Here is an 18,375-nt window from a genome sequence, read left to right as displayed (position 1 = left end):
AGATAAACACTGTAACAGGTCTGCCTCCAAAAAAAAATTCACTTTCTCATAAGTGATTAAAGAATAAAATGATTGGATTCACAGCCTAAATACTTAGAAGCTTACACATAAATGGCATTTGTGCTTTCTCTGTCTGCCTCCCTGTCTTTGTCTCTGTGTTTATCTCTGTCTCTCTCTCTCTCACATATCCTGTCTGGAAACTGAAGTCAGGCTCTTGTGTTTGTAAGTACTCTACAACTTGAGCCAAAGACTCAGTCCTGCTGATTTTAGTTTATTTTTCAGGTAGGGTCTCATGCTTTTGTCCAGGCTGGCCTCTAATGGTGATCTCCACATCCTTAAAAGCTATCATCTGTTTCTGCCCCAGGGATCAGTTCTTGATCCATAATAGAAAAATAAGGCTGGGGATGTGGCTTAGCAGTAGAGAACTTGCTCAATATGTTCATGAATCAACCCTCCCTTCCTCCCTCCCTTCCCTACTCCTCCTTTTTTTCCTTCCAAAACAACTGTGTACATTAAGATTATTCAGTGGAAATTATCATCCTCCATTAAACTTGGATCCCACATGGGTTGCCCTCCTTTTAGGTGGCTGGATGGCTGGATGGGCGGAAAGGGTGACTACACACTGTTGGTAAAGTCAGCAACACATGGCACTGGCCCATGGAGGGATTTTTGAGGTGTGTTTTAGAGTGAGCCTGCCTGTGCCCATGGCTGGTTCCTTTCCCGATGCTTGGGGACACAGGACGAGTAACTCCAGATTTTGTGTCTCTACGCCTATGCTGGAAAAATTGGGATAATAAGAAGCCAAATCTTAATGGACTGTTCTGATAATTAAGTAAGAAAATGAATGTAAAGTGTTTGGAGTGGTGCCCAGTCAGGACAAGCACTTAGTAAATCTTAATTAATTAGTATGGTATGCTGTGGGGGAAGCCCGTTTCCTCCTGGCTGAAATCCCACAGGCTGGTACAATATCATGCAGCTCCTGCTGACATCCAGTGATCTACAGTGGATGCAGAAATATGATGGTGATTTCCAGCCTGTGTTTAGACTGCATGAAGTTGGTAAGGTGTTGGCAATCCCTGGAGCCTTTGGGATGGTTTGCTCATATTCATTAACTTCTATAACATGTTGCTTTCTATCAGAAATCAGGCTGAGGTTGGCCCTTCCCTGTGGAGATCAAAACCCGTGGCTATACAAAGACAGGTTAGCAGGCATGGCTCAATTGAATTGGTAGGGCACCTGCCTAGTAGGCAACAGGCCCTGAATTCAATTCCCAGTACCACCAAAATAAAAATTCTAGATAATAATATTCTGGTAGGTAGACGTTATAATGAATGCCTCATTTAATATCAGATGGACACATAAAACACAATTTTCTAAGTCCCAGTCCTAGGGCTTGAACTCAGGGCCTGGACACTGTCCTAAAACTGTGTTTTTCTCAATGCTAGCACTCTATGAGCCACAGTTCTGCCTCGGCTTTTTGGTAGTTATTTGGAGATAGGAGTCTCACAGACTTTCCTGCCCTGGCTGCATTCAATCCTCATATCTCAGCCTCCAGAGTAGATAGGATTATAGGCATGAGCCATTGGTACCAGGCTCAAAAGACAATATTAAGGAAACTTTGAGTAACACCTGGCTATGAGTACATCACCAGGTCTAACGATCTGAACACACCTGAGATCAAGGCTTGTCTTGTGTCTTTTTTACCTGAGGCTAACCTCTGAAACATGTATTTTGTAGACTTTGAGAAGCAATAGAATGAAAAGACTGCAGTTTTTATTATTATTATTATTTTGGGTCTGGTCGTGGGGCCTGAACTCTGGGCCTGGGCGCTGTCCCTCAGCTCTTTAGCTCAAGGCTAGCACTCTACCTCTTGAGCCACAGTGCCACTTCCGGCTTTTTTCTTTTTGCTTATGTGGTGCTGAGGAATCGAACCCAGGGCCTCAGGCATGCAAGGCAAGTGCTCTACCACTGAGCCACCTTCCCAGCCAGGACTGCAGTTTTTATTTATGGTCTTCAAAATAAATAAATACACCTCCACTTATAAGTATTTAAGGAAGTCTGAGTTCTATGTATAGAAAACTACCAGAAAAGTCCAACCTGACTTCCTGTTAGATTTCTCCTCTTCCTAAACTAGTTCTTTCCTTCCTTCCTTCCTTCCTTCCTTCCTTCCTTCCTTCCCTTCCTTCCCTCTCCTGCTCCTTCTTTCCTCCCTCCCTCTCTCCTTCCTTCTTCTCTTCCTTCTTTCCCTCCCTTCCTCCCTCTTTCTTCCTTCCTTCCTTTCTTTCTTTCTTTCTTTCTTTCTTTCTTTCTTTCCCTCCCCTCCCTTCCTTCTCTCTCCCTCCCTCCTTCCTTCCTTCCTTTCTCTTTTTCTCTTGAGAGTGCTATGAACTATAGACTGGATACCTTGCCCTACTGAGCATACACCTGCCTGAACAGTGCAATGTGCAGACACGCGCTTACCATTTCCGTGACCTCAGCAATGTCTTCCCTGTGCTCCCAGCAGGGAAACATGTTGGTGAACGTCAGGGGCTCGAGACCAGCATGGATGAGGTAAGACTTGGGAGGTGGCTTCTTGAGGTTCTTTCCTGTGGTGACACGGAATACAAACAATGTCAGGGGGCACAAGAACCCTGTCTTTCCTCTGACTTCCCTTGGAACCTTGTCTTCTTTGGTCACAACTCCTAGTTTCAAGTTTAAAATGACAATTAAAAGTAGTGGATAACAACACATGGATGAAAATAATGTAAAATGTGAATCTGATGTCCTTGATGACAGAGTGCCATGAAGACAACATGACGTCTTTGTCCTGAGACTAACACAATGCTTCTGGATCCTTGGGTGGCCATGGCTGCTATCCGGAGCTCCTCCTGTCAGTCACCTGTGCAGGTTCCTTTCACCTCGTAACACAGAATAACTTCAATCACATTAGATGGGTCATGGAAGTGTCTTTTATAAGCACTGAAGCTTCCATATTTGGTAGAAAGTTTAGGAATCTACTACAAAGGCTTTTCAAGATTAAAAAAAATAAACAACTGCACACATTCAGTGACGTGAAGATAATCAACAAAACCGGAAACATTCAGATAAAGCATTCATTACTGGCTCCTTAATTTTATCCAAAAGATTACATATTTCATGTGGGAAAAAATACCCCATGCATTTGCTATTTTCTTTCCCCCCAGGATTCTCCTCTGAGGAGTGAGCTCAGGGCCTTAGACTTTCAAGGCAGGTTGCTGTACCTGATACAACTGCTCTTTTGTTTTTGGTTCTCAGACAGGATCTCAAGCTTTTCCTCTAGTGGGCCTTAAACAAGATCCTCCACCCTCCAGCTCCCAAGCAGCAGGAATTACGGCATAAACCACTACGCCTGGGTTACTAGAAATCCTTTTTTAAAAAAGGAATAGTAAAAATAATAAGGAATGCTGAAATGGTGGACAGTGACTTTTTGACAGTTTTTTTCTGGGTAAGATTTCTGTTTTCCAAAGACGCTGCTTTACACAGAACATGCCTCGTGGAGGCCCACATGTCTAGCAGCACAACTAAATCCCAAATGCAACAGGGTTTTTGTCCATCCTGTGTGTTCCATAACGCACCCTTAGGATACCAAGTGTGAGAAAAGCATCTTTCCTGTCAAGGTGGACTGCTTCCTTTCTGTCGATCTTGTGAGAATTGTTTTTCTGAAAAGTTTCTGCTTTGGCCAGGCGGCTTGGCCTTTGTTGATTACATTTACATCCTTTTCTTGCTGTGCTTTAATTAAGACATCCTGTTAGAGGCTCCTTGAATTCTAGGTATATCCTGTTAAGCCACATCCTTTTGCAGATTGTAAACCTGAGCTCAGTAAATGTGAGCAGCCGAGGGGCGTGGCTGGCTGGGTTGGAGATAAAAAGGGAGCAGCTTGCCTGCTGTGTGCTTGGTTTAGGTTGATGGTGCACCCTTCTGCAGAAGTAAACTTTGCCTTGCCGCGTTCCTTTTGAGTTGGTGTACTTATTCCTACGTAAAATCCAAACTTCTCACACAAGTTACATGGTCTCATCATACGAATGAGAAAAATGAATTCTCACTTGTGCTGGCAGATGAGAATACATGGATCTTAAAAGTAATATGTCTCAAATGCTTAGAATGGGCACTGGCTTCATTGCTATCTGCCATGCTCTGCCAAGCTAGTGGGCATGTGCGGGAAATGTGGGTCTGGGCCTCTGGCTGCTCCTCCCTGGTTCTGAACCTCCCCTTACCTCGGCAGTACTGCAGGACAGTCTCCATTGCACTCTTCCGGTCGGAGGCCCAGCGGATGCGGGCAGAGCCGGTGATCTTGTTCTCGATGGGCCACCAGCCTTGCCAGAGGTATACCTCATGGTGATTGTCAACCAGGAAAAGCGCTGAGGGGAGGACAGAGCCAGACCATCAGGAGCTCCTTGAGGCTGCTTCTAACATGCTCTGCCCCAGACATAAGGAAAGCCCCCACCCCTTCAGATAGGGACATCTCTATGAGCCTCCCTGAGGATGAAGGAGACACTGGAAGGCTTCAGCCCTTTGGAAGTTAATATTAGAAAAGCCCCCTACGTATAGAGAGCAGAGGTACAAGGATCTTTCTCATCTTCTTTCTTCTCAAATCCTCCTTCTTTTCCCCATCTCATGCTCAGGCCTTCTTAGCTGTGGCTAGGCCTGTGCCAAGTGTCAAGGGGCTGTTTGTCACCACCAGTCTCCAAAGAGCATCGTGGAAACTTGGAGCACATCTTGCCTGTCCTCAGCTCAGTGACATTTGTGTCCACACCTGACTACTGAACACTGATAAAGTCCTCAGTTCTCTGACACAGAAATGGGCTTTAAAAGAGTAAATGTTCCATCTCCACCTCCTCCTCTTCTCTGCCAGTCTCAATTCTGACACATTCCACTAACTTGACTGGCTTGAATCCTTTCCTAGAGTATATTGTGGGGTTCTGGGAAAACTACACACACTTGAATTGCCCAGTGAAGGTTGATCATCCATCTGAGTCCCAGGTACAGGATGACAGCAACCACCCCTCTGGACACTAATGTCACCCACGCATGACATGTGCAGCGGGTCAAGCTTTGTTGATGACTTGGGCTCTATCTCTAAGCTGGAGGTATCTGATAAGAGACCATCAGCAGCTCAGGCACAGAGGGCCTCCACCTTGATAGGCAGGAAGGAGGAGTGTCTACAAAGCCCACCCTTCAGTGAGTGTCCCAACTAGAGTGATAGCCCAGAGGCTTCAGCTTTGAGGCTTCAGCCTGCTGGAAACATCCCTGACCTTGAATTTAGCAGTCTTGGGCTAACACCTCTCTGGCCAACTCAGAAAATGTCCCATCCCTACTCCTTAGCCATTCGCTTTTGCAGCTGGGGTGGCCATGTGACAAACTCTGGTAGATGGGACATAAACAGAGGTCTACTAGGGCTTCTGGGAAAGTTCCTGCTTTATCTGATAATCAGAAGATCCCTGGCCAACACAGTCTCTCTCTCCTATTCTATTTTTAAAAAATCACCTTTAAGTAGTTGTACAAGGGCTTTCAATCAACATATCAATTTATGAGTGCAGCATCTCAATCAATGTCACCCCTTCTATCATTCTCCCCATTCTCCCCGCTCCTCCAGCCTTACCCTTCTCAAGTTATCCAGTTCCATTTTGTTCTTTTCTTTTATGTTTCAAATGCAATCATGGCAGCTAGAGCAAGGGCAGCTGGCTGAGGATTATGAGGTCTGAGGGGAAGCCTAGGAGCGGAGCCAAGGTCCATTCTGATGTTGGTGTTCTCACCATACTAATGTGGTCTATGGGCACAGGAAGGGACTGAGCCTCATGGCCTGAAACTATTAATATGTGACTTCATACTCTTTCCCTTTTGGGTACATGGAGGGTGGAATGATGTAATGGGCCAATGCTCTGCAGTGGGTGTGGTCTAGTGACTACTAAAGTACACAGACTACAGGGGAGGTGCTCAGGCCAAGCTGGGCCCCTGCAGGCCTCGCAGGCCTCACCTGGCTGTGGTGCACTGTACAGGTCCTCCTGCAGGAAGGGCATAGAGCTGACCACAGAGGGAGCTCGGGCAGGGTACACAAATTCCGTGGCTGAGAAATCCCCAGATGAGCTGCTGAGGATGAACAGGCGGGGTGCGAAGTTAAAACTGCCAGGATCTGAGAGAGAAAAGAAAACAAGGCTGAAGACAACAGATGATCATATGCCAGATGGGCCAAGGAGAAAATAGGGCCTAATTCACAAGGTCAGGGAAACATAGCTAGGATTCATGTAAGTGTAGATGGGGAAAGCCTTATTATTATTATTTTTTAGCAGTGCCGGGGATGGAACCCAGTACCTTGTGCATGTGAGTCAAGTGCTCAACCACTGAGCTGCAGGACTTACAGCAGTTATACAGGGAGGGTTTGGGGGAATTTTATTATTACATCTCCACACAGGGGAAAGCTTGTATCATTGCAATGATAAAAGAAGTAATCAGGAGAGAAAAGACTTAGGCATTAATTATGAAAAATAAAAAGTCACAGTACAAAAAAAATCAATAGTGGAAAATCAAGAAACAAAATGGGGAACAATTATAAAATAGAAATTAGTTAATAGCTCTACTATTAGAAATTAGTTAAAAGCTGTACTATTAGAAATTAGTTAATAGCTGAAGGTATATAAGGAAAAGAAAAATACCTCAAAATACCTCAATAAAATGTTCAAAGGGAACAAATAAAATATTCATCAACGCTGAAATACCAGTGGCTAAAAATGTATATATGCGGGCTGGGAAGGTGGCTCAGTGGTAGAGCGCTTGCCTTGCATGCCTGAGGCTCTGGGTTTGATTCCTTAGCACCACATAAGAAAAAAGAAAAAAGCCAGAAGTGGTGCTGTGGCTCAAGTGGTAGAGCGCTAGCCTTGAGCTGAAGAGCTGAGGGACAGCGCCCAGGCCCAGAGTTCACAACTGGACCCCCCCAAAAAAAAAGTATATGTGCATACATTTGCACACACATGTATGTAGTCATATACACATACATACACACATACAAAGTATTTCCTAGTACATATAATTAACAAGCGATATTATAACAATGCTTAGTTATTTCCTTTTCCCAATTTATTTAATGATTATTAGCAAAAGGTGAATACATTTGTGGCCATGTTGGGAATGTAGTTTCATTCATAGCTGGTAGGAATAACACTTAGCAGAAGTGCTCTGAGGACACATGCTGAAACACACAAAACTTTAACACAGAAGTTTGATATCTAAAAATCTACCCTAATTAGGAACAAACATGATTATTTTATTATTCATATTGCATCATTATGGAAATTATTCCACTCCCAACTATTATGAAGCCTGTTTGCTAGCAGACAACATGTATTCAAGGAATGTCAGCAACCACTCAGGGTCTAAATATTAACGACGTGGGCTTTTAGTCATAATAAAGTGAGTGACACTGGGGTTTTTTTTGCATTCATTTTTTTATTTTTTGCATTCATTTATTTACTTCATACTGGGGGTTTGAACTTAGGGCCTCATGTTCATTTGGCTTGACTGCATGGCTGGCTCTCTACACTTTAGCCATGCCTCCAGCTTAGCTTTTTTGCTGGTTATTTTGAGATGGGAGTCTGGCAAACTTTTCTGTCCAGGCTGTCCTCAAACTCTGAATCTCTGGATCTCAGCCTCCTGAGTAGTCAGGATTACAGGCATGAGCTCTGTACTTCTGCCCCTTTCTATGGACTGTCCCTCACTTTCTCTCAGGGACCTACAAGTCCCGGAAAGGTTAAGAGCTACAGCTTTAAGCACAGGTCTACCAACTTCAACTGCCACCTCTCAGCAGATTCATAGTAATGGCACTCAGTGACCAGCCCTGTACTCTTATCTGTGAATTTTATATTCCAAGTTCACAGGCCACTGGCAATTTTCATGAGCTCCTCATTCATGAAGAATTTACTAGTGTTTACTGGCCCCTTCCTCCTGTGACTTCTGTGAATGGCAGAGCCCTCGATATGGTCCAAGACTTCTGGCCTTGAGTTCCAGGCCCTCTGTAACCTGGCTTTGATTTGTTCGTGCTGTCCTGTCCACTGGCTACTAGCCAAGCTGAGTAGCCCATGATTCCACAGGTTCTGTTGTTGTTCATTCTCTCCTTTGAAGTCATACCAACTTCCAAAGCCCTGTGCAAATGTGATCTTTTTCATAGAGCCATGTATACCTTTTCCTGGTGGAATAATACAACAAATCTTCTTCCTATGCTCAACCTTCTTCCTCAGTGCTGCCACTTACTTAATACACTCAATAGAATATTTGGCTTCCTCATTGCATTTGGAGACTTTTGATGCCCTACCCTTGGTTTAGTTCATTGTGTGATATATGTAGCACATGCTGAATAATAGATAAATTAGCGAGTGAATGCTTTGCACAGGTGGAAGGCTATGGATTATGGTATTACCTTGAAGCATGCAATCGTATGCTTTCCTGTCCCTCCTTCCTAAGGCCTCCCAGAACCCCAGGGGCTCAGATCCTTCATCACACTCATGTATCGTCACGTTGCTACTGCTGTGCAAACCTGCCTCCAGGGGACACCTGCATGGGAGGAACACAGAAAGTGTTAAGCATTCAAAGTGGAATCTCTGGATCACCCCCATTTCCTCTCTTTTCTGATGCAGAGCAATTTTTCCTAGCCAGTGAAGACATTCTATAATTTATAAGCCCCAGTGCTGGAAGAAAGGGTTTGGCCTGTTTCCAGGGATGAATGTACAACGGCATCTATCTTATACATAGCACAATATCTTTTACGCCTTCTTTCCTGCTAGACCATGAACTTCACAGGGAGAAAGACTTGGTTTATTCGCTGTTGAGTCCCTCTGCCCTGTGTCTATGCTTGGCTCGAGGTAGGTGTTTAATAAATACACTTGTTGAATAAATTGTGAGTGAGTACTTTGCTGTTTTCTTTGCTCTCACTGGTCTCAGTGAGAAACCTGGAGAGCAGCTCCAGCCTAGGACCTTCACTTTGTACCTGGGCTGGCCGTGGGACCACAGTTCTTCCACTTCTACCTCCTGCATAGCTGGGATAATAGACACACACAACACGACCATGCCTAGTTTGATCTTTGAGATAGGGTCCTATTAACTTTTCCATCCAGGCTTACCTTGAGCTCTGATCCTCTGATCTCTGCCTCCCAGGTAGCTGGGATTATAGGCATGATACAAATTGCCTTTTTAATTTTTATTTTACTTTTGAAAGATGAAGGTCTTAGTATATTGTCTAGGCTGGCTTCTATCTCCTGGGCTCACATAATCCTCCTGCTTCAGCTTCCTGAGTAAAGCTGGGGTGACTGCAGGCATGCATTATCACAACTGGTTCAATGTCTTTTTCTCAGAAAGCAGACATCTAGATGCATGCTAGGTGGAATGTCAGAGACCCTGACCTACATTCACCACCATCCCTTGTTGAAGTCACTGTAAGCACACTGGGTGCCATGCAGTCCTCTTGCTTTAGCCTTTTACACCCTTTCTGGAAAGCCTGCCATAGACATAGGCATAGCACTCACTGTTCCTTGATCTTATTTGCTGCGGTCCTCCCAACCTCCTTCGTGTGGGCTTGGGCTTTGCATCCGTGCCACAGGTAAATGAGGGCCTTGTTCACGTTGAGGACCACCATTGAAGTCCTGGACCTCAGGCTGCTGCAGTGGCAGGCCACCTCCAGCAAATTCCCCTCCATGGGCACCTCGCCCCGAACGCAGTACAGCCTCCACTCGCCTGCAGGGGGCAGCAGCAGCACAGAGTTAGGACCTGAGTCAGGGACAGGAAGAGCTGCCCTTGGAGGGTGGGGAGGATCCTGGACAGTCAGTGGTAGCCATGGCCCATCAGACTAAAGGAGACCACAGAGACCCCCGAGCTAAAGCCTCAAGTCAGGAGCAACAACAGCATTTGCTCCTCCCAGAAAGCAAGTCTCTCTGGAGTTCGAACCGGGGTGCCAAAAGTTCATGATGCACAGGGCCAGGGTACTGTCCCTAAACTTCTTTTGCTTAAGGCTAGGGCTCTACCATTTGAACCAGAATTCCACTTACGGCTCTTTTTTTTTTTTGGTCAGGAGGAGTAGGGGAAATTGGTGGGGGAAAGTCTCATGAACTTTCCTGTCTGGGTTGGCTTTGAACTGTGATCCTGAGATCACAGCCTTCTGAGCAGCTAGGATTATAGGTGTGTGCCACTGGCACCTGGCACAAAATTTAGTTAGTCCTAAGGCTCTAAAGTTTTTTCGGCTGCTAGCTAACAAAAGGAAATAACTTATAATATAGTAGATGATCCACATTTTTTCCTATATTTTCTAAAAAAGCATAGCCAGAGCCATGGCCAGGATTCACTGCAAGATGAAGGAGCCTTCTAGTACTCTACATGCAAAGGTGGATCCGAAGGAAATTTTGCTGGATGGGAAAGAAGTTATGCACTCCCTGTAAAGCTGATTTCTCAGGAAAACATTAGCCCTCTTTCATGGCAAACCACAGCAGATGTAGATAGAGTTACTGTAAATCCTCTTACTTGTAACAATACCTATCCCAGGAAAAAAATTTAAAAAAAATTCCAGGAGCCAGGGGCTGGTGGGTCACACCTGCAATCCCAGCTATTCAGGAGGCTGAGATCTAACGATCAAAGCCAGCCTAGACAGGCGAGTCCAAGAGATTCTGATCTCTAATGAATCTCCTCAAAAGCCAGAGGTGGAGCTGTGGCTCAAGTGGTAGAACCAGCCTTGAGGGATAAAGCTAGGGAACCAACCCTGAACTCAACCTCCAGTACCAACTATTTCTCTCCTCTCTTCTCTCTCTTTCTTTTTCTTTCTCTCGGTCTCTGTCTCTCTTTCTCTCAAGCTCCAGTACTAACTCTTTCTCTCTCTGTCTCGGTCTCTGCCCCCCCACATGTGCATGCACACACACAGACAACACACTCAGAAATGCACACAAAGAATTCCAGTAAATTGACTTAGTGGGCCTGGGGGATGTAGCTCAGTGGTAGAATGCTTGCAAAGCATGAATGAAGCTGTAGGTTTGACCTCCAGCACCACAAACAAAACAAAATAAAAAGTGACTTACTCTGCACATTTTCTTCTTCCTCTTCTCGCCGCCCAGAGTGCACAACCATTCCACCCTGGAAACACTGCAGGAAACAGGGGGGCTCCTTTCCCTGCAGAACCTGGACCTTCAAGTTTAAACACATGAAGACAGATCAGGGGTATGGGCTTCTAGATCATGGAAACAATAATGTTTGTTGTAGCAAACCTGGAATCTACATAGGCATATGCACAAAAGCCAGTGGTAATACTATGAACTAAACAAGCACCAATAAAAATCACATGTGTAGTCTCATTTTTCAGATAGATACTTGATCTTTAGTGAAAGTAGGAGTGTTATTTTCTGTTGCCATTTCTGTATTTTCATCATATATTATTATTCTGCCACTGAATATTCTTCTCAGACATTTTTGTATTTTAATAGGCTCTAGTAGCTTGTGACTATAATCTTAGTTACTTAGGGGGCTGAGACCTAAGGATCCCAGTTGGAAGTGAGTTTGGACAGATAAATCCACAAGGCTCTTACCTCCAATTAGCCAGCAAAAAGCTAGCTGTGGAGCTGTGGCTCAAGTGGAAGAGGGCCAGTCTTGAGCAAAAAAGCTGAGCAAGAATGCTGCAAGGCCCAAAGTTCAAGCCCCAGCATATGTGCACACACACACACACACACACACACACACACACATACACACATGTTTTTCTGGGGAATGCATGTAACATGATTAAAGACAATTTTAAAGAAGGCACACCTCTCAGTAGTGAGAATGGCTAATCGCTGTCTCCTTAGGAACTCTGGGGAAGTGTACTTTATAATTTTAATAATTTATAAATTTAATCTTAAATGTCCTCCAAAGGCTCAGTGCCTTGCAAGATGTTATGGGGTAGCTGTGGAACCTTTAAGAGGTGGGGCTAGGAGGAGGTCTCTAGGTCAAGCAGGGCACGCCCTGGTAGGGAGGGCCAGCCCCCAGCTCCTTCCTTCCTTTCTTTTACTTCCCCATCATGAGGTAAGCAGTTTTGTTCCTCCCTGTGCTCCTGCCATGACCTGACTCCTTACCTCAGACCTAAAAGCAACTCAGCCAACCAATGATGGAGCAGAACCTTGAAACCATGAACCAAAATAAACCTCTCTTTTTAAGCTGATTGTCTTGGAGTTCTGTTACAGCAACAGAAAGCTAATACACCTCGTTCTAGCACTCTGCTTACAGGGCAGTGTGCCTCTCACTGCCTTCCCCGTGCCTGTTCACACACTCCCTTTCCTCAGGTGTTGTCTGTACCATAAACAACATTAGAACTGAGTCAGCTTTGACAGGAAGTTTTCCCTCCAAGAGCAGATGATGTGTTGAGCTGGCAATTGAGAGAGAGGTAAGCAGAATTTCTCATCATGTACCAACTTCCCTACCCCAGGGCATGTTTTGTATAACCATGTGCCATTTTGTAGCGTGTTTCTTGTTCTACCATGATTTTCCATTCTTTGAAGCAACAAAAAATGAAATGCTCAAGGCAGAGAAATGAAGTTTCCAAACGCTAAGGATGCTTTTTTCTTTTCCTTTTTTTTTTTTTTGATGCCAGTCCTGAGGACTGAACTCAAGGCCTGAGCATTATCCCTTTTATTTCTCCTCAAGGCTAGTACTCTACCACTTGTACCACAGCTCCACTTCCAGCTTTTTGGTGGTTAATTAAAGTGTCTTATAGACTTTACTTCCCAGGCTGGCTTCAAACCTTAATCTTCAGATTTCAGCCTTTAGAGTAGCTAGGATTACAGGTACAGGTATGAGCCACAGGAGCCTGGGTAAGGGTACTTGTGAAGGCCTGATTAAAACCCACTCACATACAGCCTTCACATATACCCAGAGACGGCGGAAAGTACCAACTAGTAGGAATAAACAAAAATGCAACTATTGCTAGCAACTATTTCTAAAATATGAACTAGGTAAAAATATGTATTATCATCTTTTTAAGGGAAGATGATTAGTTGTGAAAACAAGAAGACTGAATAAATGTGGCTCTCTTTCTAGAAAAATCTTCTTTGCTCTCCTCCCTCATCTAAGAAGGCCAACTCTCATCTTAGGAAGTAAAATATATCTGCTCATAGTGGTGTCATGGTTTCCAGGCAGTCTAGGGTCAACTCCTGAGAACTGGTGCTAACAGATGGAACATGTGGTATAAGGTACCCAAAAATTAAAAAAGAAATGTTTAAAAAAACCTTTGAAATAGCTGCCAAGCATTGTACAGACTCTGGAACTATAAGACCAAGAGAGCCATAATTTCTTTCTTGCTTGTAAGGAGGATGGATAATAATAGTATTATGTAGTTTTAGGTGCTGGAAAGTGCTGTGAAAACATAGAATGTAGGAAAGGAATAGAGTGAGAGGAAAAGAGGAGAAATTGGATGAAATGGGGGTGTGACACTTGAACAGAACACCTTAAGAGGCTGAGAGCTATATACATCTGTACCTCTGTACATCAGAAAATATTCTTAAGATAGAAAGTCACACAGGGCCTGAAGTGTCAGGAGAGCCATTGCACGGGGCCAGGAGCAGGCTGGGTAGTAGCAGGAAGAAGAGGAAGTTGGAGCAGTGTGGATGGCCATCTATGAAGGGGCCACTGGAGTTTCCTTAGATTACAGAGTGTGGTTTTGAATGAGAGGTGACATGATCCCCCATATTCTAGAAAAGTCATGCAGACTGGTTTTCCAATCCATCAGAATATTGCTGATTTGTCTCTATTTCCATCTGTGATAGTAACTTTGGGTAAACTTGTATAAGTGGCACGCTAAGTCCTGATGGTGCTGTTGAGGTACTTCTGCATGGCTGTTCTGCTTATATTCATGGGAAGCATGTGGTGTGAGGGTGCCCATCCTGCTAGGTGCTTGACAAGTCAGGACCTTTTAGTTTGAAAATCTCTATCAAGCTGGGCATTGGTGGCTCATGCCTATTATCTTAGCTACTCAGGAGGCTGAGATCCGAGGATCGCAGTTCAAAGCCAGCCCAGGCAGAAAAGCCCATGAGACTCTTATCTCCAATTAACCATCAAAAACCGAAGTGGCGCTGTGGCTCAAGTGGTAGAGCACTTGCCTTGAGCAGAAGAGCTGAGGGACAGCGCCCAGGCCCAGAGTTCAAGCCCCACAACTGACAAAACGAAAACAAAAACTAAAACAAAAAAAGCCAAACAAACTGTACCAATTTTACAAGTGATATCACTGTGCTTTGTGTGTAAGACCTATCAGAAACACAGGCCATTTGCCATTTGCACCTGCTTTGTGGCTCACCATCGCAATGGATGGATGGTTGTGTGTAAGATAGGAGACAGAGCGGGTTTCAACCCGCAGGACCAGGACCACAGGGGCTCTGGATGATACTATCTGTGTTCCTTAGAATCAGGGACCAGGCCAGGCCCCGGACTTACTTGAGCCCCTCTTTCCTCATCCAGCTCCACGGTCATCAGAGCTGACGTTCCCTTCTCACTCACAGTGGAGTGCCGGCCTTGCCAGAAGAAGTACACACATTTCTCTTTGCCAGCCACTCTGATCGGGTGCTCTCCCTTTTGTCGGCTTCCCACTGTGAACACAGAAGGGCAAAGGGCAAGGTAAGCAGCTGAGAAGCCAGAGGAAGAGCGAAGCCCTCACCACTTCCCCACCGGCTGTGAGGATGCGAGGTACAGAAACAGCTGCAGAGTCCAGGGCTGAGGGGAAACCGCTCACAACGAGAGGGAGATCAATCTCACCGCAGAAAAAGAAAAACATCTCTCTCCCAGCTGACTGACACCTCCAAACATGAGAAAGATGCTTGCTTGAAAGGGGGCCCTGGATCCCCAGAGAGAAACTTGTCATCCTAGATAGGGAGACAGAGCCTGTCCAAATGTGTGACAGCAGCAGAAATGCAGATTGCCAGAGCAGGACCGTGCACTCTCTCTCTCTCTCTCTCTCTCACACACACACACACACCAACATACACACACTTTCCACACTGTGTCACTCTCTGGTAAAGGATTAGCGGTGAAGAAACAATACTAAACATGATAGCTGAACAGGAAACACTTAAGACTGTTAAAAAAAAACTATTCTAGTTTTAAAAGTAGACAGCTTTGAAGTTTCCAAGTTAGGTCAGAATTGGAACAGATTTGTTGCTGACCTACCACTCTTTTCAAAGGGCTAGGGGCTTCATGTCCATCACCCAGGCTTAGCTAGGTGGAGGTGTTACCTAGGAAGATGCTGCCTCAAATAATGAACAAAAAAGAAGTAAAAATGAGGGGAGGATTCTCTGCAGATACCATCACTCTGCTTTGCTCCCAAAAGGATACTCTGGAATTGGAAGGCTTTGAACTTATTCTTGACAGCTGGAGTTTTAAAAAGTTAATGTACTCATTACCTTACTCATGTAACTGTAACCCCTCTGTACAGTAGTTTTACAATAAAAAAACATATAAAAAAGTTGTAACCTTGTTTATAAAGATACTGTGGAAGCTAGTAATGAGCATCTTTGGGTTCTTTGGGAAGAAGTATTAGAAGAGGTTGTTTGGTCAAGTCATTATTTCCCATCATCTCCTATTAAATAGTCTATGAAGGTTTTGGAAAATGTAGCTGCACCTAATGAATTCCCTTTAATATAGTTTATTCTAGTAAACATACAACTCCCTTTTTGTGTTTTTGGAACTCCACCTGCTGTAAAGTTAGTTTCCTAGCGTTTCAGTCTATAGGTCAGAAGACCCCACCCCTAACATACACTAAGGTCACCTTCCTGGCAGCCAGGGGCGTAGTCCACTATTTCAGCCTGCCATGGTGGCATCCTGTGGTTCAAAGCCAGCCTGGACAGAAAAGCTTTCAAGTTTCTGTCTCCAATTAACCACCAAAATGTTGGTCTGGAGGTGTGGCCCAAGTGGTAGAGCACCACCCAAGCAAGCAAGTCCAGTGAGTTCATACACCCTGAGTGCATGCCCTAGTACTGACATTAAAAAAAAACCAAAGCAAAACAATCCCCCCCCAAAAAAACAAACCACAAAAATGAATGACTCTTCCCTGTATTACAGTGTCAGTGTACTAATGGGTTCCAGTTTAAAGCCTCTCAACAATAAGTACAATTTAATTATTTATCTAAGCAGCATAAAATCACATGGCAAACACTATTTTCCTAGCAAACCTCTGGGCCAGGGCTGGGCATGCATTGATTGCAGGCTTGCTTTCTGGAAGTGAACCTGAGGACATCAGCACTGCCATGCTGTCAGGAACTCTGCCTTCCTCCTCGCTGACATGCTTCACTCTCTGGTCCTCAGACCAATCTAGCACGGGGCTAGATTGCTATGGTGTCCCAACCCTGTGCTTGGATTTCAGCCTCCCTCATCGAGGACGACGTCAGCGCTCACTAACCTGCGGTGCTCACCATGAACTTCCACTTGACCACATAGGCATCACCTTCATGGAACTGCCCGATGCTCTGTCTGGGGAGACGGCTGTAGTCAAATTCCAGGATATGCCACACGTCCACAGAGACACTGGCAATCTCAAACTGTCTCCTGTCCTCCCCTTCCACCAGGCCATAGCCACGGCCAACATTGACTCCGTCCAGTATAGTGCTGGTTGTCACCTGGGGCACCGCCACCATCCGTGTCACATCACATGGCTTGATGTCCGCTCTGGGATCTTCCTACAAGGAAACATGCAAGCATTCAGTTGCTTCTGATCCTAGTCTTCTTCTTGTTGTTGTTGTTATTCTTGTTCTGGTACTGGGGCTTGAACTCAGGGTCTGGTTATTATCCTTGAGCTTTGCTTTTCCCCTCAAGGCTGACACTCTACCACTTGAGCCACGGCTCTACTTCTAGCCTTTTGATGATTAAATGGAGATAAGAGTCTCATGGAATTTCCTGCCTGGGGTGGCCTTGAACAGAGACCCTTATATCTGAGCCTCCAGAGTAGCTAGGATTATAAGTGGGAGCCATCAGGGCCCAGCTATTTAGTCATTTCTTATCATCTTCAATGTTGTTATAGCCATCTTTTGCTGTTTGTGGTGGTATTAGGAATGGAATTCAGAGCCTCTTGCATGCTGGGCAATCACTTTACTTCTGAGTTACACCCTAGCCCTGATTTAATTATTAATAGCACAGTGTGAAGATTTAGCTTTCATACTGTCTTGGGGTATCTGAAGGCTGTATTTAGGGGAAAGAATTTGGGAGGCTGAATATTGACAAGCAAAGCAGCAAATGCTAGAATGTACTTGGGACTATTTTGCTGTTTTAGTGGATGCTCCCTGGGAAGTCTTTTACCATCATGGCCATTTTTATTGGGACTCAAACCAAGCCCAAGTTTGAGGCTAGTCACTATCATACCTTCTGTGGGGTAAGTTCCCCGGTGTTCTTCTCTGTAGGTCTCTTCAATTCAGTCCAATCAAGAAATTTCTCTTTGAACAAAATAGTCTCATTGTGTTCTGTAAGTCTCCCAAATATCGCCCAGTCTGGCCGTCCTTGTCCTTTTCTGCAAGATCCGAGTAGGGAAGAAAAGAATCTTGACTACATGACAGACAAACTATGACAGAGGTGGCTCAGTCAGGGAATCCTGCTTGCTCAAGAGACTGAGATCTGAGGATCATGTTTCAAAGCCAGCTTGGGCAGCAAAGTCCACAAGACTCTAATCTCCATCTAACTAGCAGAAAGCCTAAAGCAATGGCGCAGGTGGCTCCATGGGAGAGCGCTAGCCTTGAGCAAAAAAAAAAAAAGAGAAAGGATAGTACCCTTTAAATAATACACACACACACACACACACACTCACACACATAGACTCATGCATGACTATTGAAAAAAGTGGCATGTTGAACAAATGACTTGCTTCTCCTTATTTTACCAAGTAAGTGATATTGTGTTGGTTTTAGCTGGACCCTTGTGAAGGTTGGTACTGAGAAGCTGATGTGCTTCGGTGCAACTGTGTGTGGTGTGGGCTTCTCTTGCATTCTAGCAAGCTCTTCCTGGGGATGTCCCTGGGGTTGGCATTAGACCCTAGACTCTGCAAAAAGCTGAAAGTAGTGGTGTGACTTGATAGAGTACCAACCTTCAGCGAATAAACCAGGTGAGAACGTGAGGCCCCAAGTTCAAGCCTCAGGAACTCTGTGTGTGTGTGTGTATACGTGCGCGCGCACATGCGCACATGCACACACAAAGAACACAAGGGATTTGTTTTATTTTGATGCTGAAGATGCATCCTAGGGCAAGTGCTCACTAAGCAAGTGCTAAGCAAGTGCTCTACACTGAGCACACCCCTAGCCCCAACACAGGTAAATTAGAAAGAAGCAGAAGCTCAGGAACTACGTTGTACAGAATGCACAGCTTTGAGAATTAACAGGCAGGTATTTCTTC

At 44.8% G+C, this 18,375-nt stretch overlaps 1 protein-coding gene across 4 annotated transcripts in view; it reads right to left on the bottom strand.

The window, feature by feature from the left end:
• Svil (supervillin) overlaps positions 1 to 18,375 on the bottom strand; it is a 172,458-nt gene that overhangs the window by 1,420 nt on the left and 152,663 nt on the right. For all 4 annotated transcript variants that reach the window (XM_013014723.1, XM_013014725.1, XM_013014726.1 and 1 more), the window contains 9 exons: positions 17,356 to 17,500; positions 16,400 to 16,676; positions 14,443 to 14,594; positions 11,064 to 11,169; positions 9,528 to 9,735; positions 8,426 to 8,559; positions 5,993 to 6,148; positions 4,233 to 4,376; positions 2,461 to 2,585 (listed from right to left, as the gene is read on the bottom strand). In XM_013014723.1, the coding sequence (XP_012870177.1) occupies positions 2,461 to 2,585; positions 4,233 to 4,376; positions 5,993 to 6,148; positions 8,426 to 8,559; positions 9,528 to 9,735; positions 11,064 to 11,169; positions 14,443 to 14,594; positions 16,400 to 16,676; positions 17,356 to 17,500 (1,447 nt within the window). The remainder of the gene's footprint in view (positions 1 to 2,460; positions 2,586 to 4,232; positions 4,377 to 5,992; positions 6,149 to 8,425; positions 8,560 to 9,527; positions 9,736 to 11,063; positions 11,170 to 14,442; positions 14,595 to 16,399; positions 16,677 to 17,355; positions 17,501 to 18,375) is intronic.

The sequence above is a fragment of the Dipodomys ordii genome, unplaced genomic scaffold (assembly GCF_000151885.1).
Source record: "Dipodomys ordii isolate 6190 unplaced genomic scaffold, Dord_2.0 Scaffold24, whole genome shotgun sequence".
Lineage (NCBI taxonomy): Eukaryota > Metazoa > Chordata > Mammalia > Rodentia > Heteromyidae > Dipodomys > Dipodomys ordii.
The sequence above is the reverse complement of the archived record's forward strand: the minus strand, read 5'-3'. Positions and strand labels throughout refer to the sequence as shown.